Below are 16,814 nucleotides of genomic sequence, written 5' to 3' on the forward strand. Positions count from 1 at the left end.
AATCAACAGATATCCACAAAAGACAAATATCTGTGGGATAATAGTTGAATAATTGGAAAATCTTGAGTAAAGTTATAGTTGAGTGCAGCCATAGTTCAACCTCATCTGGGTCACACTAGATGCCATCTAGATTAAATAAGATATTTGCTTCCACAAATGTAGATGGCCACCATATACCCAGACCTCAACACATCGCATCAGAATTGTGGCCAATCCCAATCCCTGAAACAGAGGGACAGCAGTGTGTTCAGGATACAGGCACTTAAACTATTCTGAAACTGTCAAGAACTACTTTGAAATCGTACCTAATTTTCTGAGTTTCTGCTTACAAACTAATGTCCTATGTAGAGAGTAAAAATTGCCTTACCAAATTTTAATATAAAATTGCATCTAAGTGACATTATCTTTCCACCAAAATTAACATCGGGAGAAAAAGAAAATATATTGCTTGAAATGATTACATCCATGAAGCTTGGGTGTGTCTGTTGAAAATTCAAAACCCTGAGTAAATTATCTGAAGCATTGTATGCTTGCTCAGTCTTAACCCTGTGGAGTTTCTCAGCCTCAGAAACTTTGGAAAGTTACTGTGTATAGATGCTGACATATAGACATTTCTGGAGGAAAAAAATAGAAGGAAAAAGAAAAGAAAAGAGGGAGAGGGGAATAAATCTGCCGTGAAAAAGCCCAAGCTACCCGTCACAGGTGGATGGAATGAAGCCCTAGGCTTCCAACTCTACCAGGGAGAGGAGGAACTCAGGAACTACTTAAAAGCTATCTGTGTTTCCAGAAATGATGGCAGCTGTTGTACAAAAAGGCAACAGGCTTTTGCATATAATTAAACTGATTAAAACTCTATAGTCTTTATGTAATTTCAGCTTTATGCATTTTCAGTTGCATTGCTGTAAATTTCAGGACTTCCAATTTCAGAGCTGCCTAACGACAGCCCATTAGCCCCTTCACTCTGAAAGATGCCTTATCTCACTATAACAAAGAATGGGTAATATTAAAATCAATCTGGTTTGGTTAACTCCAGATTCTCCTTTGATAAATCAGTAAATGACTATGGTCCAGAATCACAGAAGTGAATTTTTCTAAGAGCAAAATGAAAAATCTCTCTCACTCATTAAACCTCAATTCTAATGCTTTTTAATAATCTGATACTAATCTGTGAAGATCATACAATTGCCAGATGACTCTAAAATTTAAAACACTAACAATTAGAAACACTTTTCTTATTGTAAATGAATTCCTTATTTGATTATAAGGAACTACACATTCCAAAGGCCGTTTTCTTAAAAAATTCAAATTTTTTTGTAAATATATTTGGCTACTTTTCCTGTGAAAAATGACTGTTCACTCTTAATGTTTATTTTATGTTGTTAAATTATTAGGAAGTGTGCAAATTTTCCAATCTTTTACACTCAGCTTTCCAAAACGAACAAATCCCATGCCGTAGTACTTGGAAATTCCCTATGTTATAACAGGAGTTTTAAAACCTACTTTTATGAATGATGTGAAATTGAGTACTATATTCTGGATTTGTGTATATAAAATGCTATTGCTGTACAGTTAGTTGTATATTTCTGCAACTCTTAAAGAGAGAGCAAAAGAGAAAGACAACGAAACCTTTCTTAGTTGATTCTTGTTGAGTCAGGAAATATAAACGTTGTCTCATTTAATTCTCAACAGTTTGGGTGAGGCAGGTGTTGAACACATTGGGGAGGTAATAGGATGTGACAGAGTGTTATAGACACTTTAGTACCATGACTCACTGGTGATGTGGTTTGGGGCATTACCTCTATGAGTCTCAGTGTCGCAATTATCACCTGTAAATAATGAGGACAATGGTAGCTGCAAAATAGTGCCGTGGGGACTTTAGATTCTAGCTCAGGACCTGGTCTATGAATGTTAGGTTTTCTTCTTCTGCTGTCGTGTATTTTCCTGTCATGTTTCTTATCATGGTTTTAAAATACTGTGGAAAATTATTTTAATGACATAGATATTTCAATGTCATTATTTTAATTACTTAGTAATGACATAGATATTAATATTTGACTGAATCTTGAATTTTGAAAACAACACGCTGCCTCATATAGCAACTTAGAAGGTGTTAAACGATATATTTAAAGTGTCATAGGGGATTTCCTTGGTGGTCCAGTGGTTAAGACTCTGCTGCAGGGGGCATGGGTTCAATCTCTGGTCAGGGAACTAAAAAAAAAAGTTTCATAGAAACACTTTCCACTTCTCAAATGATGCATTGTTTCTTTTTTTTTTTTTTAATTAATTAATTTATTTATTATTGGCTGTGTTGGGTCTTCGTTTCTGTGTGAGGGCCTTCTCCAGTTGCGGCAAGTGGGGGCCACTCTTCATCACGGTGCGCGGGCCTCTCACTATCGCGGCCTCCCCTGTTGCGGAGCACAAGCTCCAGACGCGCCGGCTCAGCAATTGTGGCTCACGGGCCCAGTTGCTCCGCGGCACGTGGGATCTTCCCACACCAGGGCTCGAACCCGTGTCTCCTGCATCAGCAGGCAGACTCTCAACCACTGCGCCACCAGGAAAGCCCCAATGCATTGTTTCTTGAATTCTGTTCTTTGTGGATGAAGTAAAGCCAAGTTAATGTCTCTGTAATGGATATGGAGTTTTTATTTCATTACTCTAAGAAAGGCAAAGTGTATCTTATGAACTGCATATCATCATCAAATTAAGATATAGAAAGATTTAAAACTTTCAATGAGACCTCAAGGTCATTGAAGAACCAGGCCAGGTAGCACTTCTCCTCATTTTCATCAGGGTTCTCTCAAGAAAACACTATGCAGTCAGAGTGTATTTGACACAGTATAAAAAAGATCAAAGACTTTCTCAAGCAAAACACCTAAGCACTGTCGTACTAATCTAAGATAAAAATTTATGTAGAAGTTTACATTTCCTAAAACCTTCTTTGTATTAGAAAAAAGAGAGGAATAATTCAGGTTTTCCAAATTCCTGCTGGCTTGCTATAAGTTTGAAGGAAAGAATGACAATAAAAGTTCAGCAGCTGATGACTGGAGTGCAGTACAGGCTCCCTTTGTCCAGAGTGGAAATAAGCACATCCTGAAAATAAATTTCTATGGTGTACTTGAACTACCTGAGGCTGATACTTTGCAAACACCTCAGATAAAATAAAAAATGTGCTGTGCTATATGGTTTAAATTGTACTGTTGCTGCCCAACCAGTTCCACAGAAAAATTAATAAAACATTAATAAAATACAAGTTATCTTGTAGAATTTAAAGGTAATTAAAAACCACAAAGGCTATGTCCTATTTTCTCATAATTTGAAGATATGAAAACCCCATAAAGACGTACTATAAAGGACCGTTGACAGCGTTATGATCCGTTTTAAGAAGGAAAGCATTTGCAATGAATGGTTAAAATCCACATACCATCTCTCCACCAAAGTTTCCATTCAAGACTTAAGAAGATCTTCAGTCTGAAGAAAACAATTTCATTACATTTGTCTTACCATTACCATTTAAAAATCATGTATTTATAGACATTCCATCTATAGTGTAATTAAGCACAACTAAATTTATCACACAGAACAATAACTTTACTATACATTAGTAAGTTGGTAAACACATACTTCACACCCAAAATTCCTCCCCCATAGAAATCTATTAGGATATTACAAAAAAAATCTACAATGTTCTTTGGACAAATATTTATAGCCACATTCATTTTGTATTTTAAAGTCTATTTGTAGTTACAGTATTTCATTTATTTTTGTGTATGAAGCTTCCAAACTTCTGTATAAATCCTCGAAACTTGTTTTCATTTGGCTGATATGAGTGGTAAACACCAGTGTTGTAATTAAGCATTGGGCTGGACCTGCCATAACTATTGCCCATAGTTGAGGATTTCATTTCTGGGTGGTGTGTACTGGTATTTGGCATGTTGCTTGTTGGCTGACTAGAGCTTTCAATCTTACAAAATGGCTCAAAACGACTGTAAACACGCCGGTCAATTGAATGAGTTCTTATAAGCTCATCATTGGGCTTTGGTCTTGGAGAAGAAGCTGGTTTTCGTTCAGGAACAACAACTGCTTTAATCTTCTTCGAATCTTGGTACTGGATCTGCTCAGTGTTGAATCTCGGGGCAGATGCATCTCCTGCTCTTTCCAAGAACTTGCTTTCAACTGGACCTGAAGAAGGTATAGTTTTGTTACTTTCATCAGGTGAAGAATGTATCCCCTGAGATGAACAAACTGCTACATCTTCCTTACCCTTGTGGATGCTGCCTGGAGAGCTGGATGAAGAGGAATGTTTTCTTCTAGGAGATGAATCAATTTTGGGTTCTGATATTTTTTGTTTTTGATTCTCTTCAGCCTCAGAAACTAAAGTGTCAGAACTACTACACATTCTATAAAAGGCAGGTGCTTTATTTTTGGATAGATTTTCTTTCTTTTCGGGGGTAAGGCTAAGTAATGACCTTAACTTCTGAGATCCCTTTTTCAAAAAACTTGGGGAACCCTTCACTTCTTTCTTGGAAGTGAGTTCTTTGTTGGGTTCTTCTTTATTCACATCAAGCAAAGCAGCAATGGAAATTGACTTGATAGCAGTGCCACTCGGAGGGTCTCTCTTGGTAACCTCCTCTTCCTCATCCTCTTCCATGGCATGGGTCACATTATGAATGCTTTTAGAACTTTTTAACAAATCCTCTTTAGGTTTTTCTGGTTGTCTAATTGGATTCCTGGTAAATGTACTATACACATAATGCTTACTATTTCCATGATTTAAATTGGCTTTCGAGTGGTCAACGAATGGGAAACTTCGCCTTTTAAGCAGATTCTCATTTTGTTGATTCTTTAGGTTTTCTGTCTGCTTATTTACAGACAAGGTTGTATATAAATAGTTGTTTGAGTCCGTAGGGCCATTTGTAGTTGGGGTTAAAACTGCCAGGTGGCTTTCGGGAACCTGTAGGGTGTGCGTTTTTGATGCCTCCGACTGCAACGGGAGCTTGGGGGTTGATTCCTGCGAGGGTTTGTCTGTCAGATGCTGTGCGCCTGTTGGGGTGTCTGGGATCTTTTTAGGCATGTCACTTCCCTGGGAACCAATGACTGTTGAATTTGAGGAGTCAGTTGTACAACTGTTAACTTCCTGTTGCTCAGGTAAAGTGGGTTTAAACACAAAAGAAGAACGAAGCCGAGAGTGAGTATAAACGGTATTGGCTTTCAAATTCTCAGGACCTTCGTAGCCCTCCAACCGGTCACCTAGAGCCGATCCATTGGAATCAGGGGAAGCTTCTGAATGATCATTTAAGTAGGATTCAATTCTCCAGTTACGCAAGAATGACTTGGTGGTATGTTCAAGGGTTGGCATGCGTTGTTGCAAAAAGCGAATATGATTATCTGTCCCGTTAAAAGACCTCCGCACGTTGGAATTCCTTTCTGGAAGGTTTGTCGTCTTCCTCTGGGCAAGTCGGTCAGCAAAACTCTGGGCAGGTGTGTTCTGGTGGCCTGCATAGCCTCCCCGTGATGAGGATGCCACACTGAGACTATCTGAAGGCCTTTTCCAATTACAGGGAGCATTAGTGATTCGATTCAGAGCCCTGTTAAGCAGCAGGTATGGTGTTGTTTCTGGCTGTTCCCCAGCATAACTATGCCTCTTCCAATTTTCATTTATCTGACTGTGTTGATGCTGATGGATTGGATCATTAAAGTTGGGAACAAAATGAGGTCTGTATGCATGATTTCTTATGCTATATTTGTCACGTTCATTGAGAGTATATATCCCTCTCTTTTTGAAGTAGCTAGAATCTAGTTTATGAATTTTGTCTTGTCTACCAAAAAGGTTTCTTTGGCTGGAAATGGAAGCTAAGGAAGACACTGAAGGCTGGAAAGTGCCATTCTCCCAGAGCACTTTGTTGTACTTCACCCTTGCTGACTCTTCCCGTACAAATGAGCTGGGGACACAGGACCTGGCATAGAGAGTCCTAAATTCTTCATCAAAGGACTCAACAAGTTGTCCTGTGATTATCTGAACCATGCTGAGGTGCGCTTTTTCAAATGACCACATGTAGCTGGGAAAAAAAAAAAATCAAGATAGGCAAATTTTAATTGTGCTGACAATATTTAGCTCTATTAAGAAAAATGTGTCATTTAATGTCGACAAAAGAGTATTTTTGTTTATTTTCCTTAACTACCATAATTTAGAACATCTTCAGTCATTACATGCTTGCAGTACATGTCTCCCCACTCCCATATTCATATGTTAAATAACAAAGCAACACAAGTCCTGGCTTTCAATCCATCCATAATTTCAAGAAGTACAAAGAAAAGCCTGGTGTGCATTTTGCATCTCTGCCTACTAAGATTTTATGGAGTAAAATATGACATTATATTCCATATACAGCATCCTGGCAGGGTGCAGCAAGCTGGTATTGGAGGAAAAGTTGAGAGACCTGGCCTCTGCCAAGCTGTCTATTCCACATGAACTTGGACCTCAGTTTCCTCCCGGACAGAATGAGGATAAGGACAGCAAAATCCCTACAATTCCTTATGGTCCTAGCATGTCATGATGCAAGATTGTCTGTGCTAATGCATGTATTCCATCTCTGTGGCTTAAGTGTAAGTGTAATTTAGGTGCCAGGGTTTGGAAACAGACAGGATTTGTGGCAGCAGCTTCAGCCACTAAGGGCATCCTTCACTTCACTCAGTATATACAGTAAATTCAGTCCTTACAAACCATGCCAATCAGAATGCCAATTAAGACCTTTCCATGTAGAATGCAATTGCTAAGGGATTGAAGTTTGTAATTACTTTATAGTACTTTGTGGAACTTCAAATCCCTCTCCTGGAGTTTAGAGGCAACAGTTATCTTGAAGTTTCATATATAATTTTAAATTTATTTTAGAAAATCTTGATAATGTAACATACAGAGTAACTGAGCTGAAAAGGCCATTGCTAACATGTTATGTCTCAAAAAATGTACGTGATATAATGGGGGTTAATACGAAACAAAAAGGAGACAGAGCCATTCTCCACAATAAAGGAGCTTACTATTTATACAGGGAAGATAATAACAGAGGCAGATGGAAATATTAAAAGAATGTGCAGAACAATAATCTAAGATACATAAAATACCATAAGCAGCAGTGTATAACTTAAAAACCTTCTTATTCTGATATGCTTAATTTTATCAGTATGCTTACTGAATGCATAGTATGAGAAGAATATTTTTATGTACAGATGTGTGGACCACCAGGATGACTTACAAGAAATAGTACCAAAGTGAATCATTCGAGGAATTTTCAATCCAACTGAAGGTATGAATATAAAGTTTGTTAAAAACAGCAAGTAAAGAATAAATAATCAGCTATCAAATAGAAGAAAATCCCCAGAAACGGTAAGAGTTTAGCAGTATTTTGACAGAGACTAGAAGCCTAGAAGCTCAAACTTGAAAAGTGTGGGAAAACAATTTGTGTCGAAGAAGAAATGTATGAAAAAAGGAAGGAAGCAATAGTGGCTATGTGTTGGTTGAACACAGAAAACAAATTATATTTAGCTGAAATAAGAAGCTATATAAGAGACTGATGAACTAGTGGGGGAAATCTTGAAAGCAAAGCAGGGAGATCATAGGATTTTTAAAAAACATACAAATTTCTCTCTTAGTCAAATCTGTGGACAATACAAAGTATCTTCCAGGTTTCCTATGACAATTTCAAATGAGGGTATCCAATTCAAAAAAAAAGTATATGTGTTTTATCTCCTCATTGTTAGTATCATGATGTAGCAAAACACCTGTTGTGTTTTCCTGATAAAACTGTCCTTGTGACATGTGAGCTGTCACACACTGTGTGACGTGGTGAGTACAGATGCCAAACCTCTCTAGAAATGATGGGCATTTAGCATTTCAAGCAGTTTTGTGGCTAAGAAATTTGAATTAAAGAAGAAGGCATTCTGAATTTGCCTACAAGGAAAACAATGGCAATACTAGAACAGGAGAGATGAAGGCCAAAACTCCTTTACCCAAAAGGGAGTACAGTCTTAACCAGTTTCTACAAAGACTGGTTCATAACAGTTCCACCAGATCCTCTTACATTTGGTAACAATAGGAAAAATCCATAATTATTAGTCAGAAAAAAGCAAAAATGACAAGGGCTGAAAACCATCAATTTTTTTAAAAGAAGTATATTTAAAATTAACATGAAATAATAAAGAGAGTAGAGTTGTTAGATAATTGTTTTGATGAATTTTAATAATCTGTGGTCCTATGTATTCCATATTCACTTACACAAACAGTAACTTAAATTTTGCCTCTGGCTTATGATATAGATAAGATAAAGAGTTTCTGTTGCTGTTTGTTTGTTTGTTTTTTCCAACACCAATTTTAAAGTAGCTCAGTTACAGTCATCTCAACAGATATCACCTGTTAATACCTAGTAAGACAAAGTTGATGTGAATTTATTGTTGAAGATAATCTTCAAAGTCAAGTTAAATAATAAAAATAGAAAGTACTCATTATGATGAGATTAATAAACACCATTCTATAAGTCAAGTGAACTCCCATTTTAATTAAAATTTCCATTAAAACCCCTCTAAAAACAAGTGGGTCTGACTAAATAGAAACACAAATAATGAGTCTTTAAAAGAATTCATTAATTTCAAGCACTAGTTGTAATTTCTGCTCTTAACACATTTTCCTTTAAAATTCCAAAGAGGATTTTCAATATAGGGTCCCTGAGCTCAAAGAGAAATTTAGCAAATATTAACAGTTAAAACAGGCCTAAAATAGCAGCTGACATTAGGGGCTTTGGATGAATTAACTCATTTAATTCTCACGAAACAAGGTAGGTTCTATTATTATCCTCCTTTTAGAGAGGAGGAGACTAAAGGGCAACCAAGTTAAATAACTTGTCCATGGCCACCCCATTCAATGTGTTGCCTCCTTCTTGTGGACTTTTTAAGTTCTTAAGAGAAGAGGCAAAATTTGCCCTCACATTGTCCTGTTGACATCCACAGCTCTCCTGGTTTCTTCCTGCAGTCTTTAGTATTGAGTGACCTAGGAGTTCATGTGTTTTTGGTGTTTTTATCTGCCTATTGATATAACCTTACTGTGTATCCCATTCAGGACCAACGCCTGGAATTTATAAGGGAGTTTGAAGGCAGCACTTTTACTCTGGAGTCAGCTGGACCTAGACTGGGTTGCCAGACCTGAACTGTCTTTTGGCCCTTAGCTGTGATGTTTTGGGCAAGTCACTGAACCTTCTAGAACTTCTGTTTCATCATTTATAAAATGTAGATAAAAACAACTGCCTTACAGAGAAGTTGTAAGGACTGGGAATGAAACATAAGAGCCAAGCTAGAACAGAAGTAGATATATTCCACCAGTGGTACCCTAGAAAGATGCCAGAGAGTAGATCTGGGGCTGAAAAACCTTGCCTAGTGTCTACCATGGCATTTTAACAGCCAGACTCTTCAATGATTTTTCAGTAGTCCTATGATGACAACATGATAATCATCAGAGTCTCAATAATACTAAAATAAGAGCAATCCATTAGGCAGGTTCTTCAAGGTGATACACAGCTTCTATTTTTATGAACAATTATTATGCTTCATACTGTTTTCATAAGGAACAAAAACACTTTTAGCATTATAGAGCTTTAGGAAACCTGAGATATTAGTCAACTCTCTCATTTTGGGGAGGAAGAACTTGAAGCCCAAGGAAGTTATGTGACTTGCACAAATACTTCACAGCCAGAACTGAAATTCAAGTTTCCAAGCTTTTCATGCAAGGGTTCTTCTTTTATTTTTAAGAAATAACTAAACAGATTACATTAAAACTTGAAACTCATAAATTCTATAAATGATTGATAATACTGGAAGTAAACACAATGATCTTACCTGTAGGAACCATACATAACTTTCTGGCAGTCAATTAACAAAAATTTCTGTTCCATTTTTCCATGAAATTTTGCTCCTGTTTTGGAAAGATAATCTTGGCCTTTTACTGTCCGCACTCGGATATTCTAGAATTGCATGTAAATATAAAGTAAAAATTATGGCTAGAAAGGGGATATTTTGAAAAGTAAAATATGTCATTATAAAAACTTAGTAACCAAAAAAGTACACATGAAATAATTTTTTAAAACATATAACAACAACAACAAAAATAGTGAAAAGCACATTTTAAAACACCACCCAAAAAAGAAGTACTCAAGGAAAATGGTCACTTAAAATAATATATTTTAACATAACTTATATCATTTGCACAGGATGGTTCTATAAGTCACTTAGGGTCCTACTGCAAGAGCCCTTCTCAGGTTATAGTAGCATGATAACAAAATAACTAAGATTAAAATCCACCTGTCTTTTAATAAGTCAAACATCACTGAAAACACTATGCTAAATGACTGTGACAAGCAATATCTGCTGAATGAAAGAATCACTCAAGCCAGTCGTTTCAAGGTTGTAAATTAATTATGACTGGCAGCAAAGTTAACTCAGAAGCTTAAGTGTCCCACCATCAAGAAAAGCATCTTATAAAACCATCACGAAGATGGTGAAGTCACAGTCTGAAAAGTACAAGGGACCCCTTCTGTGGTCACGACCTTAAATATATGGTGTACATTTAGAGTAATATAACTTAACATGCCTTACATTCAATGACTGAGATAAAGATAAAATAGTTGAAGAAACCAAAACAAAGCATACAATACTTACTCTGAGACGTTGAACTTGACAGCCCTGTTTCTCGGTCATACATAGGAAATGATTAAAGTTTGACTCATCAAGCAGAATGTACACAGATATCCTTCGAGTTGATGCCTCCACTATTTCTTTGAAAATGTCCACGTCTGTAAATATATCCATCACTAAAGCAATGACCTATTAAAGATAAGAAAATGAAACAATTTTCGGTACCCAATAGAGAAAGATCTAGAAATTGCTTGCTTTCAGGAAAAATTAGACAAAACAGAAAATAGTTCAATGCATAATATATATATATATATAAATGTATACACAAATATTTGTGCAGTTTTCTAAAATAGAAGATAGAAAAGTATATTGAAAATAAACAAACTATATACATATTTGTAACACTAAGTAATTTCATACTAGCTTTAAGTCAAAGGGAATCTTCATTTCAGTAGAATGTTGGGTGAAGGGCAGATCCAAATCATGGCAATCAAGGTTGCCTGTAGGGTGAATGGAGGGGACAGGTAGATAGAGGGTAGAAATTGGTGCTACAGTTTTCATGGGAAATATTTCCAGGGAAAAGCAAGATTCCTGTAACTTGTTGATAAGAATAAAAGTCTTGGAGAACTAGGACAGAGAAAAAAAATCTTCTAGACATTGAAATACAGCTAAGAAAGGACCAAAGATAAGAAAGGGTATAAGAAGACTTGAAGACCAGAAAATTAAATACATATGCTTAAAATTAGCTTAGCAGACAGAACAAGTAAAAGAAAACAAAATGGACAAAAGATACGATTAAAAAGGTAAATGCAGAGAGAAATATCCTAAGGAACAGGCCCCTAAAATGGAGAGAGTCCAAGTTAACTGTTGGAAACAGAACCATTATTGCCTTCGAGAAGCAGCGGGAGTGAAATGATGCTGAAAGAAAGGGAAATCATTCTACTGACTATATGCCAGATGAGAAGGACAGAATCCCTGCCCTTTGTGAAGCTTACAAAGTGGGGGAAGAAACCACAAGCAATACAGAGAAGAGGTAAATTATGTGATAAACTATAAGATGATGTTTATTGGGAAAAAATTAGAGCAGGATAAGGGGGAATCACAGTTCCCTGGAAATTGAGAAGTAGGGGTTTGGGGCTTTCGGGGTAAGCCTTTCTGAGATAATGTCCTTTGAGGAAGTCCTCAAGATGGATATCCTGAGGAAGCGTGTCCCAGGCAGGGGGACCCAGCAATGCAAAGGTCCTATAACAGGTTCAAGAAACTGAAAGGGCAGAAATAAAACAAGAAAGGGAGAAACTAATCACAACGCCTTGAAGGCATTATAAAGTCTTCAGTGGTTTTTCCTGAATAAGAGTGTAAGCTGTTGACAGTTATTATTGAAGTAATAATATGGTCTCATTTATGTTAGAAAAGGATTGTTCAGGCTACTGTGTTAAGAACAGACTTTAAGGCTGGAAGGCAGGGTGGAAACAGGGAGGCCAGTTAGAACTATTGGAGCAATTCCAGTGGGAGGTGATGGTGGCCAGGACCAGACGGTGCTGGTACCAGCCACTATCAGTGATGAGGAGAAATGGTCAGCGCTGGATATTTTGAGCCAAAAGGACTTCTAGATGGACTGAATATGGGATGTGGGAGAAAGAGGGGGAAAAAGAGGATGACTGTAAGATTTTTCAGCTCACCAACCTGAAGGACAGAGTTGTCATCAACTGATATAGGGGAGGGTACAGCTACACTAAATTTTAGGTAAAAGACTGAAAAGGCAAGTTAAGTTTGAGGGACTTGGATATTCAAGTGGAATACTGAGTAGGGAGGTCTAGGCCAGAGCTGTCAACTGGGTGTTGTAGTGTAGAGATGACAATTAAATCCAAGTCATCCAGGGAGACTGGATGAATAGTTAGGAGATCTAGTACAAGAGGGGCTAGCAAAGGAAGACTAAAAGAAGGGGCATCCTGAGAGGCAAGTTAAGACAGGGTATCAAGAAGAAGGGTGTCCTCAAGAGTGTCATACCCTACTGCAAGGCCAAGTAACATGAGGATTAAGCATTCATTGGATTTAGTAATATACAGGTTATTGATGACTTCACAGTGTAGTTTTAGTGGAGTGGTGAGAGCAAAAGCTTTCTTGGGAGGGGTTTAATAGGGTTTGAGAGGACAGATACTGAAAGTAGCAGGTATAGGTAAACTCTTTTTGAGTAATCTGGCTACAATGAGATGCAGAAAAATAGAGCAGTAGCTGTGGGTAAAGCTGGGTCAAGAGAAGTTGTATTTTTTGTTTTGTTTTAAGGTGAGAGAAATAACAGCAGGTCTGTGTGCTAATGAAATGCTCCAGTAAAGAGTGAAAATCAGTGATGCAAGAGATGGTGGGAGGTGGGATGGGGAAACAAGTGATTTCTGGAGGAAGGCCTTTGAGCAGGCAATACAAAAAAGGATCTAGTGCAAAAAATAATTAGAGCACAGGGAATAAAGGTCTGCAAAAGATCATTGTACTACCAAGCCAGAAGGCCAGGTACAAGGTGCAGGTGCTGGTGGAAGTACAGATGTGGTGGAGGGGCTATGGACGTTCTCCTCTGAATAATGCCACTTTCTCAGTGAAATGGGAGGCAAGGTCTTCAACTGAGAAGACCTTGGATTATGGAAGCCACGTTAGCGGTGTGAGGAAAGGGGGTTAAGTAGTCAGCTAGGAGGGTAGAAGAGGGAACAGACTACAGAATATAGTGTGACTGCAGGGTGGCATTAAGGACCCACCAAGTCATAAATTTAAAATCAGACCAGTCAATGTGGTTGAGAGCTAGTCTCTCTCACCAAGGAACAAAAATTTTCAAGAAATGAGAAGGGAAGAAATGTCCTGGGAATAGACACACGGCAACAATAGCTAGGATAATGTACTGGATACATTGCAAGTATGTTAGAACATGAAGAAGGTCATGGATAATATATGATTTAATCCAATAAGATGTTAGAACAAAATACTGGGCCATGTTCAAATTATACAAGATGATGACATTCTTTAAACTACCAGTGAAACATACGTCAATCAGATTTTCTTTAGGAAGAACAATTTAAATCACTCTAATGGCCTCATGTGATCGTTTCCTTATTTATAAATGGTATGAGGTGTCAGGAGAAAGGAGAAGCTAGTGAGAACAGCCTCACCTGTGTCCTGTGCATATTCTCTATAAAATCAAACATGCAAAAAACCTTCAATCACATCCACAATTATTAATGAATGCATTTATATACAATAATGAGTGATGTGATGGTGTATGGACATTGAGATAAAGAAATGAAAATGTCCATTTTATAAATTTATTTTACAAAATAACTTTAAAAAACATATGTCTGGAGCAGTCTAGCACTAATTTTTTTTTTTTTTTTAACTAGAAAGGAATTTTTTAAAATAAAGAAACATTCTTATACTACATGGTATTCTTTGTAAAAAATTAATCAGTATATCTAAAGAATTTATTTTTAATTTGTCTGATAGTCTCCTGTAACAAATTACTTGAGACTTTGGAAATGAAGAAAAACTCATGACCAGATAAATAAAGGGTTTTGTTTGTAAAAAGTAATTGAAGTCACTCAGCCAATGGAATATTCTAGCACATAAAAGGTAGAACAAATGACAGTCTCTCTTGCATGACAGATAACACAATGCATCAGGATCCAGGAGACCAGATTACACATCTTTGACAAGTTTACGTGATGTCAATGGAGTCAGGTACCTTATCAGGATTTCTGGTTCCCAGCACCCAGTAGATATCTTGATAACTTATATAAAGTCTACAGAAAATTTCAGCTGTGCCAAGAAAGGCAAAATAAAATGTAGCCTTTTTTTTTAAATTTAATGGTGGGTTACATTCATGGAAAGGAATCGTAATTAGAAATGAGGTATGCCAAACCTGATCTGAAGGTGTTACACTCCCAGCTAGTTAACTAAATCACACTGTGCTGTAGAAATAACCACAATGACTATATATAATGAAATAAAAATGATATACCTGATTAGTACAAGGCTTTTCAAAAAGTACATTAATTGATTTCATAAGTCAATACAGAAACCAGTTGCATTAAATGGTATTCATTAAACTACCATGTTATATAATTTTAAACTTCTTCTCTTGCTTCTTCATTAATTACTGTTTTATTCTTGTTTGACAAATTGAAAAAGTAAACAAGCAAATGCATTCATCAGCAACATGAGACTTAGAAAACTTTCAGGGAGATATTCTGAGTGACTTTTAAGATTTGAGTGAAACTTTGTATCTTTTAGTAGTTTCAGAGAAACTGATTCAAGGATATGAGTTTCCACTTATTTTTCTCAGAGTAGTAAATTTTCCTGAAGTGACCTAGACATACTGAATTAAAATAATATAAACAATGACAATAAATTTATGATAACTTCATGATACAATTTAAGCCCATTTAGGAAAGTAAATAATGAGTTGTTATGTAATTCAGAGAAAGGGGAGAAAAAGCTCTAATTGTACAAGGTCGTTAGGGTGGGTACCCAGTAGAATGAAATACACTACCAGGGCTTCATGGATAAGCCTTAAATAATGAATAAAGATTATTTTTAGTCATCCAAGCTGGAAGACTAGCATTATAGAAATAGAGGCAAAAATTAGAATGATGGTAACAGTAATATTTTAATAAATGTTTATTGAATTAACCTAAAGTTAAACACAAAGATTATCACACTTATGAATATGGAACAAATTTACTTAGGGTTTATCTGCATAACTGCTATGAAGGATCTTGAAAATCTGACACATGTTTAGATTTGATCTTGAGAGCAATATAAATCCTGAAGAGGAAAATATGTGCACAAAATAGTATCTTGGGAAAATGTATCTGATAGCAACATTCATATTGAAAATATCTAAACTCTAATGAATCATATTGACTAAAGAGGAACATGAAGCCCTCTTTTTATGATAATGTTATAAGTGCAGTGAAATAGTTTTTAGAATGTGAGGTAGAAACCAATGACAAGAAAAATGAAAAGCATGATAGATTTGATAGAAAATGTTCATCACAATGTTGACACTGAATTACTTGCATTTCCTTAGAAATATGCCTCACCATCTTTAGAATTTTAATTTTGAAACCCATACTGTTTTTTCCACTATAATCCATTAAGATAGAACACTATTAGCAATATGTTTTTATATGACCTAGATATTTAAAGAAATGTAAGTATACCTTGGGTTAATGATCTGTAGTCACAGAACTGTCAGTAATACCCTCAAAATTGAAAAAGTGAATATTATACCTTTTATGCTTCAAAATACTAAGCACCATTTGAAAGGATTTGGACTTCCTTGGTAATTGCCTACAAATATACAGGAGGGTTTACCTTTTTCCAACAGAAGGAACTCTAATAAGGAGTTCAAATTTTAAAAAAAATCAACAAAGCTTTTTATAACCGTATCTATAATAAAATTCAACACAACTAGAAAACCTTAAGAATTGAGTAATAGAAATCAAGGGAAATGATCACTTAGGAAATATATATCTCTGAGTCTGTAATGCCTGTTAAAAGCAATGTGTTAAATGGATTTCAGAAAAAAGAGAGCCTGATATTAAGAATAAGTGCTTTTGGTCCTTATCCTTCTGCAGCTTAAATAAAAGTATCCATTTTGTGTGAAATTTCATATATAATATATTGTATGCACTGTAATATTGTTTAGTAAGTTTCAGCTTTACATTATGAATGCCATAATTTCTGCACATATATAAGCATCCATACTAGTAGCTAAATTGATATCAACTGGTTTGGTCTGCCATAAATTGTGTAACCTTTGGAAAGTCGTGAAATGATTCTGAGTCTCACGGACCTCTATTATATATTAAATAAATCACAGACGATCGTGTGTGTACCAAGTTCTAAAATTCTATGTTTCAGTAACTATTCATTCACTCCCAATTACCCAACAATTGGATTAAAACATGCATTGTACTTAGCTTGTAAAAATCTCACCTACCACGACCTGGTGAAAGTGAAAAACAAACAAACAAAAATCCTGGGTATTGTACTAAAATTCAATAGAAGATGTAAGGGGGAATGTTTGGGCTGTGTTATGGCTACAACATAAATCTGTAGAAGTAGTACATACGTTTGTCAACTCAGAAGAGTTGCAT

At 36.2% G+C, this 16,814-nt stretch overlaps 1 protein-coding gene across 2 annotated transcripts in view; it reads right to left on the minus strand.

Moving 5' to 3' along the window:
* Nucleotides 1–3,356: 3,356 nt before the first annotated feature.
* Nucleotides 3,357–16,814, minus strand: part of FAM83B (family with sequence similarity 83 member B) — an 89,789-nt gene continuing 76,331 nt past the window's right edge. For both annotated transcript variants that reach the window (XM_082347118.1, XM_082347117.1), the window contains exons 3-5: nucleotides 10,699–10,863; nucleotides 9,880–10,004; nucleotides 3,357–6,056 (exon numbers count right to left, since the gene is read on the minus strand). In XM_082347118.1, the coding sequence (XP_082203244.1) occupies nucleotides 3,752–6,056; nucleotides 9,880–10,004; nucleotides 10,699–10,863 (2,595 nt within the window). In that variant the 3' untranslated portion in view covers nucleotides 3,357–3,751. The remainder of the gene's footprint in view (nucleotides 6,057–9,879; nucleotides 10,005–10,698; nucleotides 10,864–16,814) is intronic.

This window comes from Balaenoptera borealis (assembly GCF_965194805.1).
Source record: "Balaenoptera borealis genome assembly, chromosome: 12".
NCBI classification, from domain to species: domain Eukaryota; kingdom Metazoa; phylum Chordata; class Mammalia; order Artiodactyla; family Balaenopteridae; genus Balaenoptera; species Balaenoptera borealis.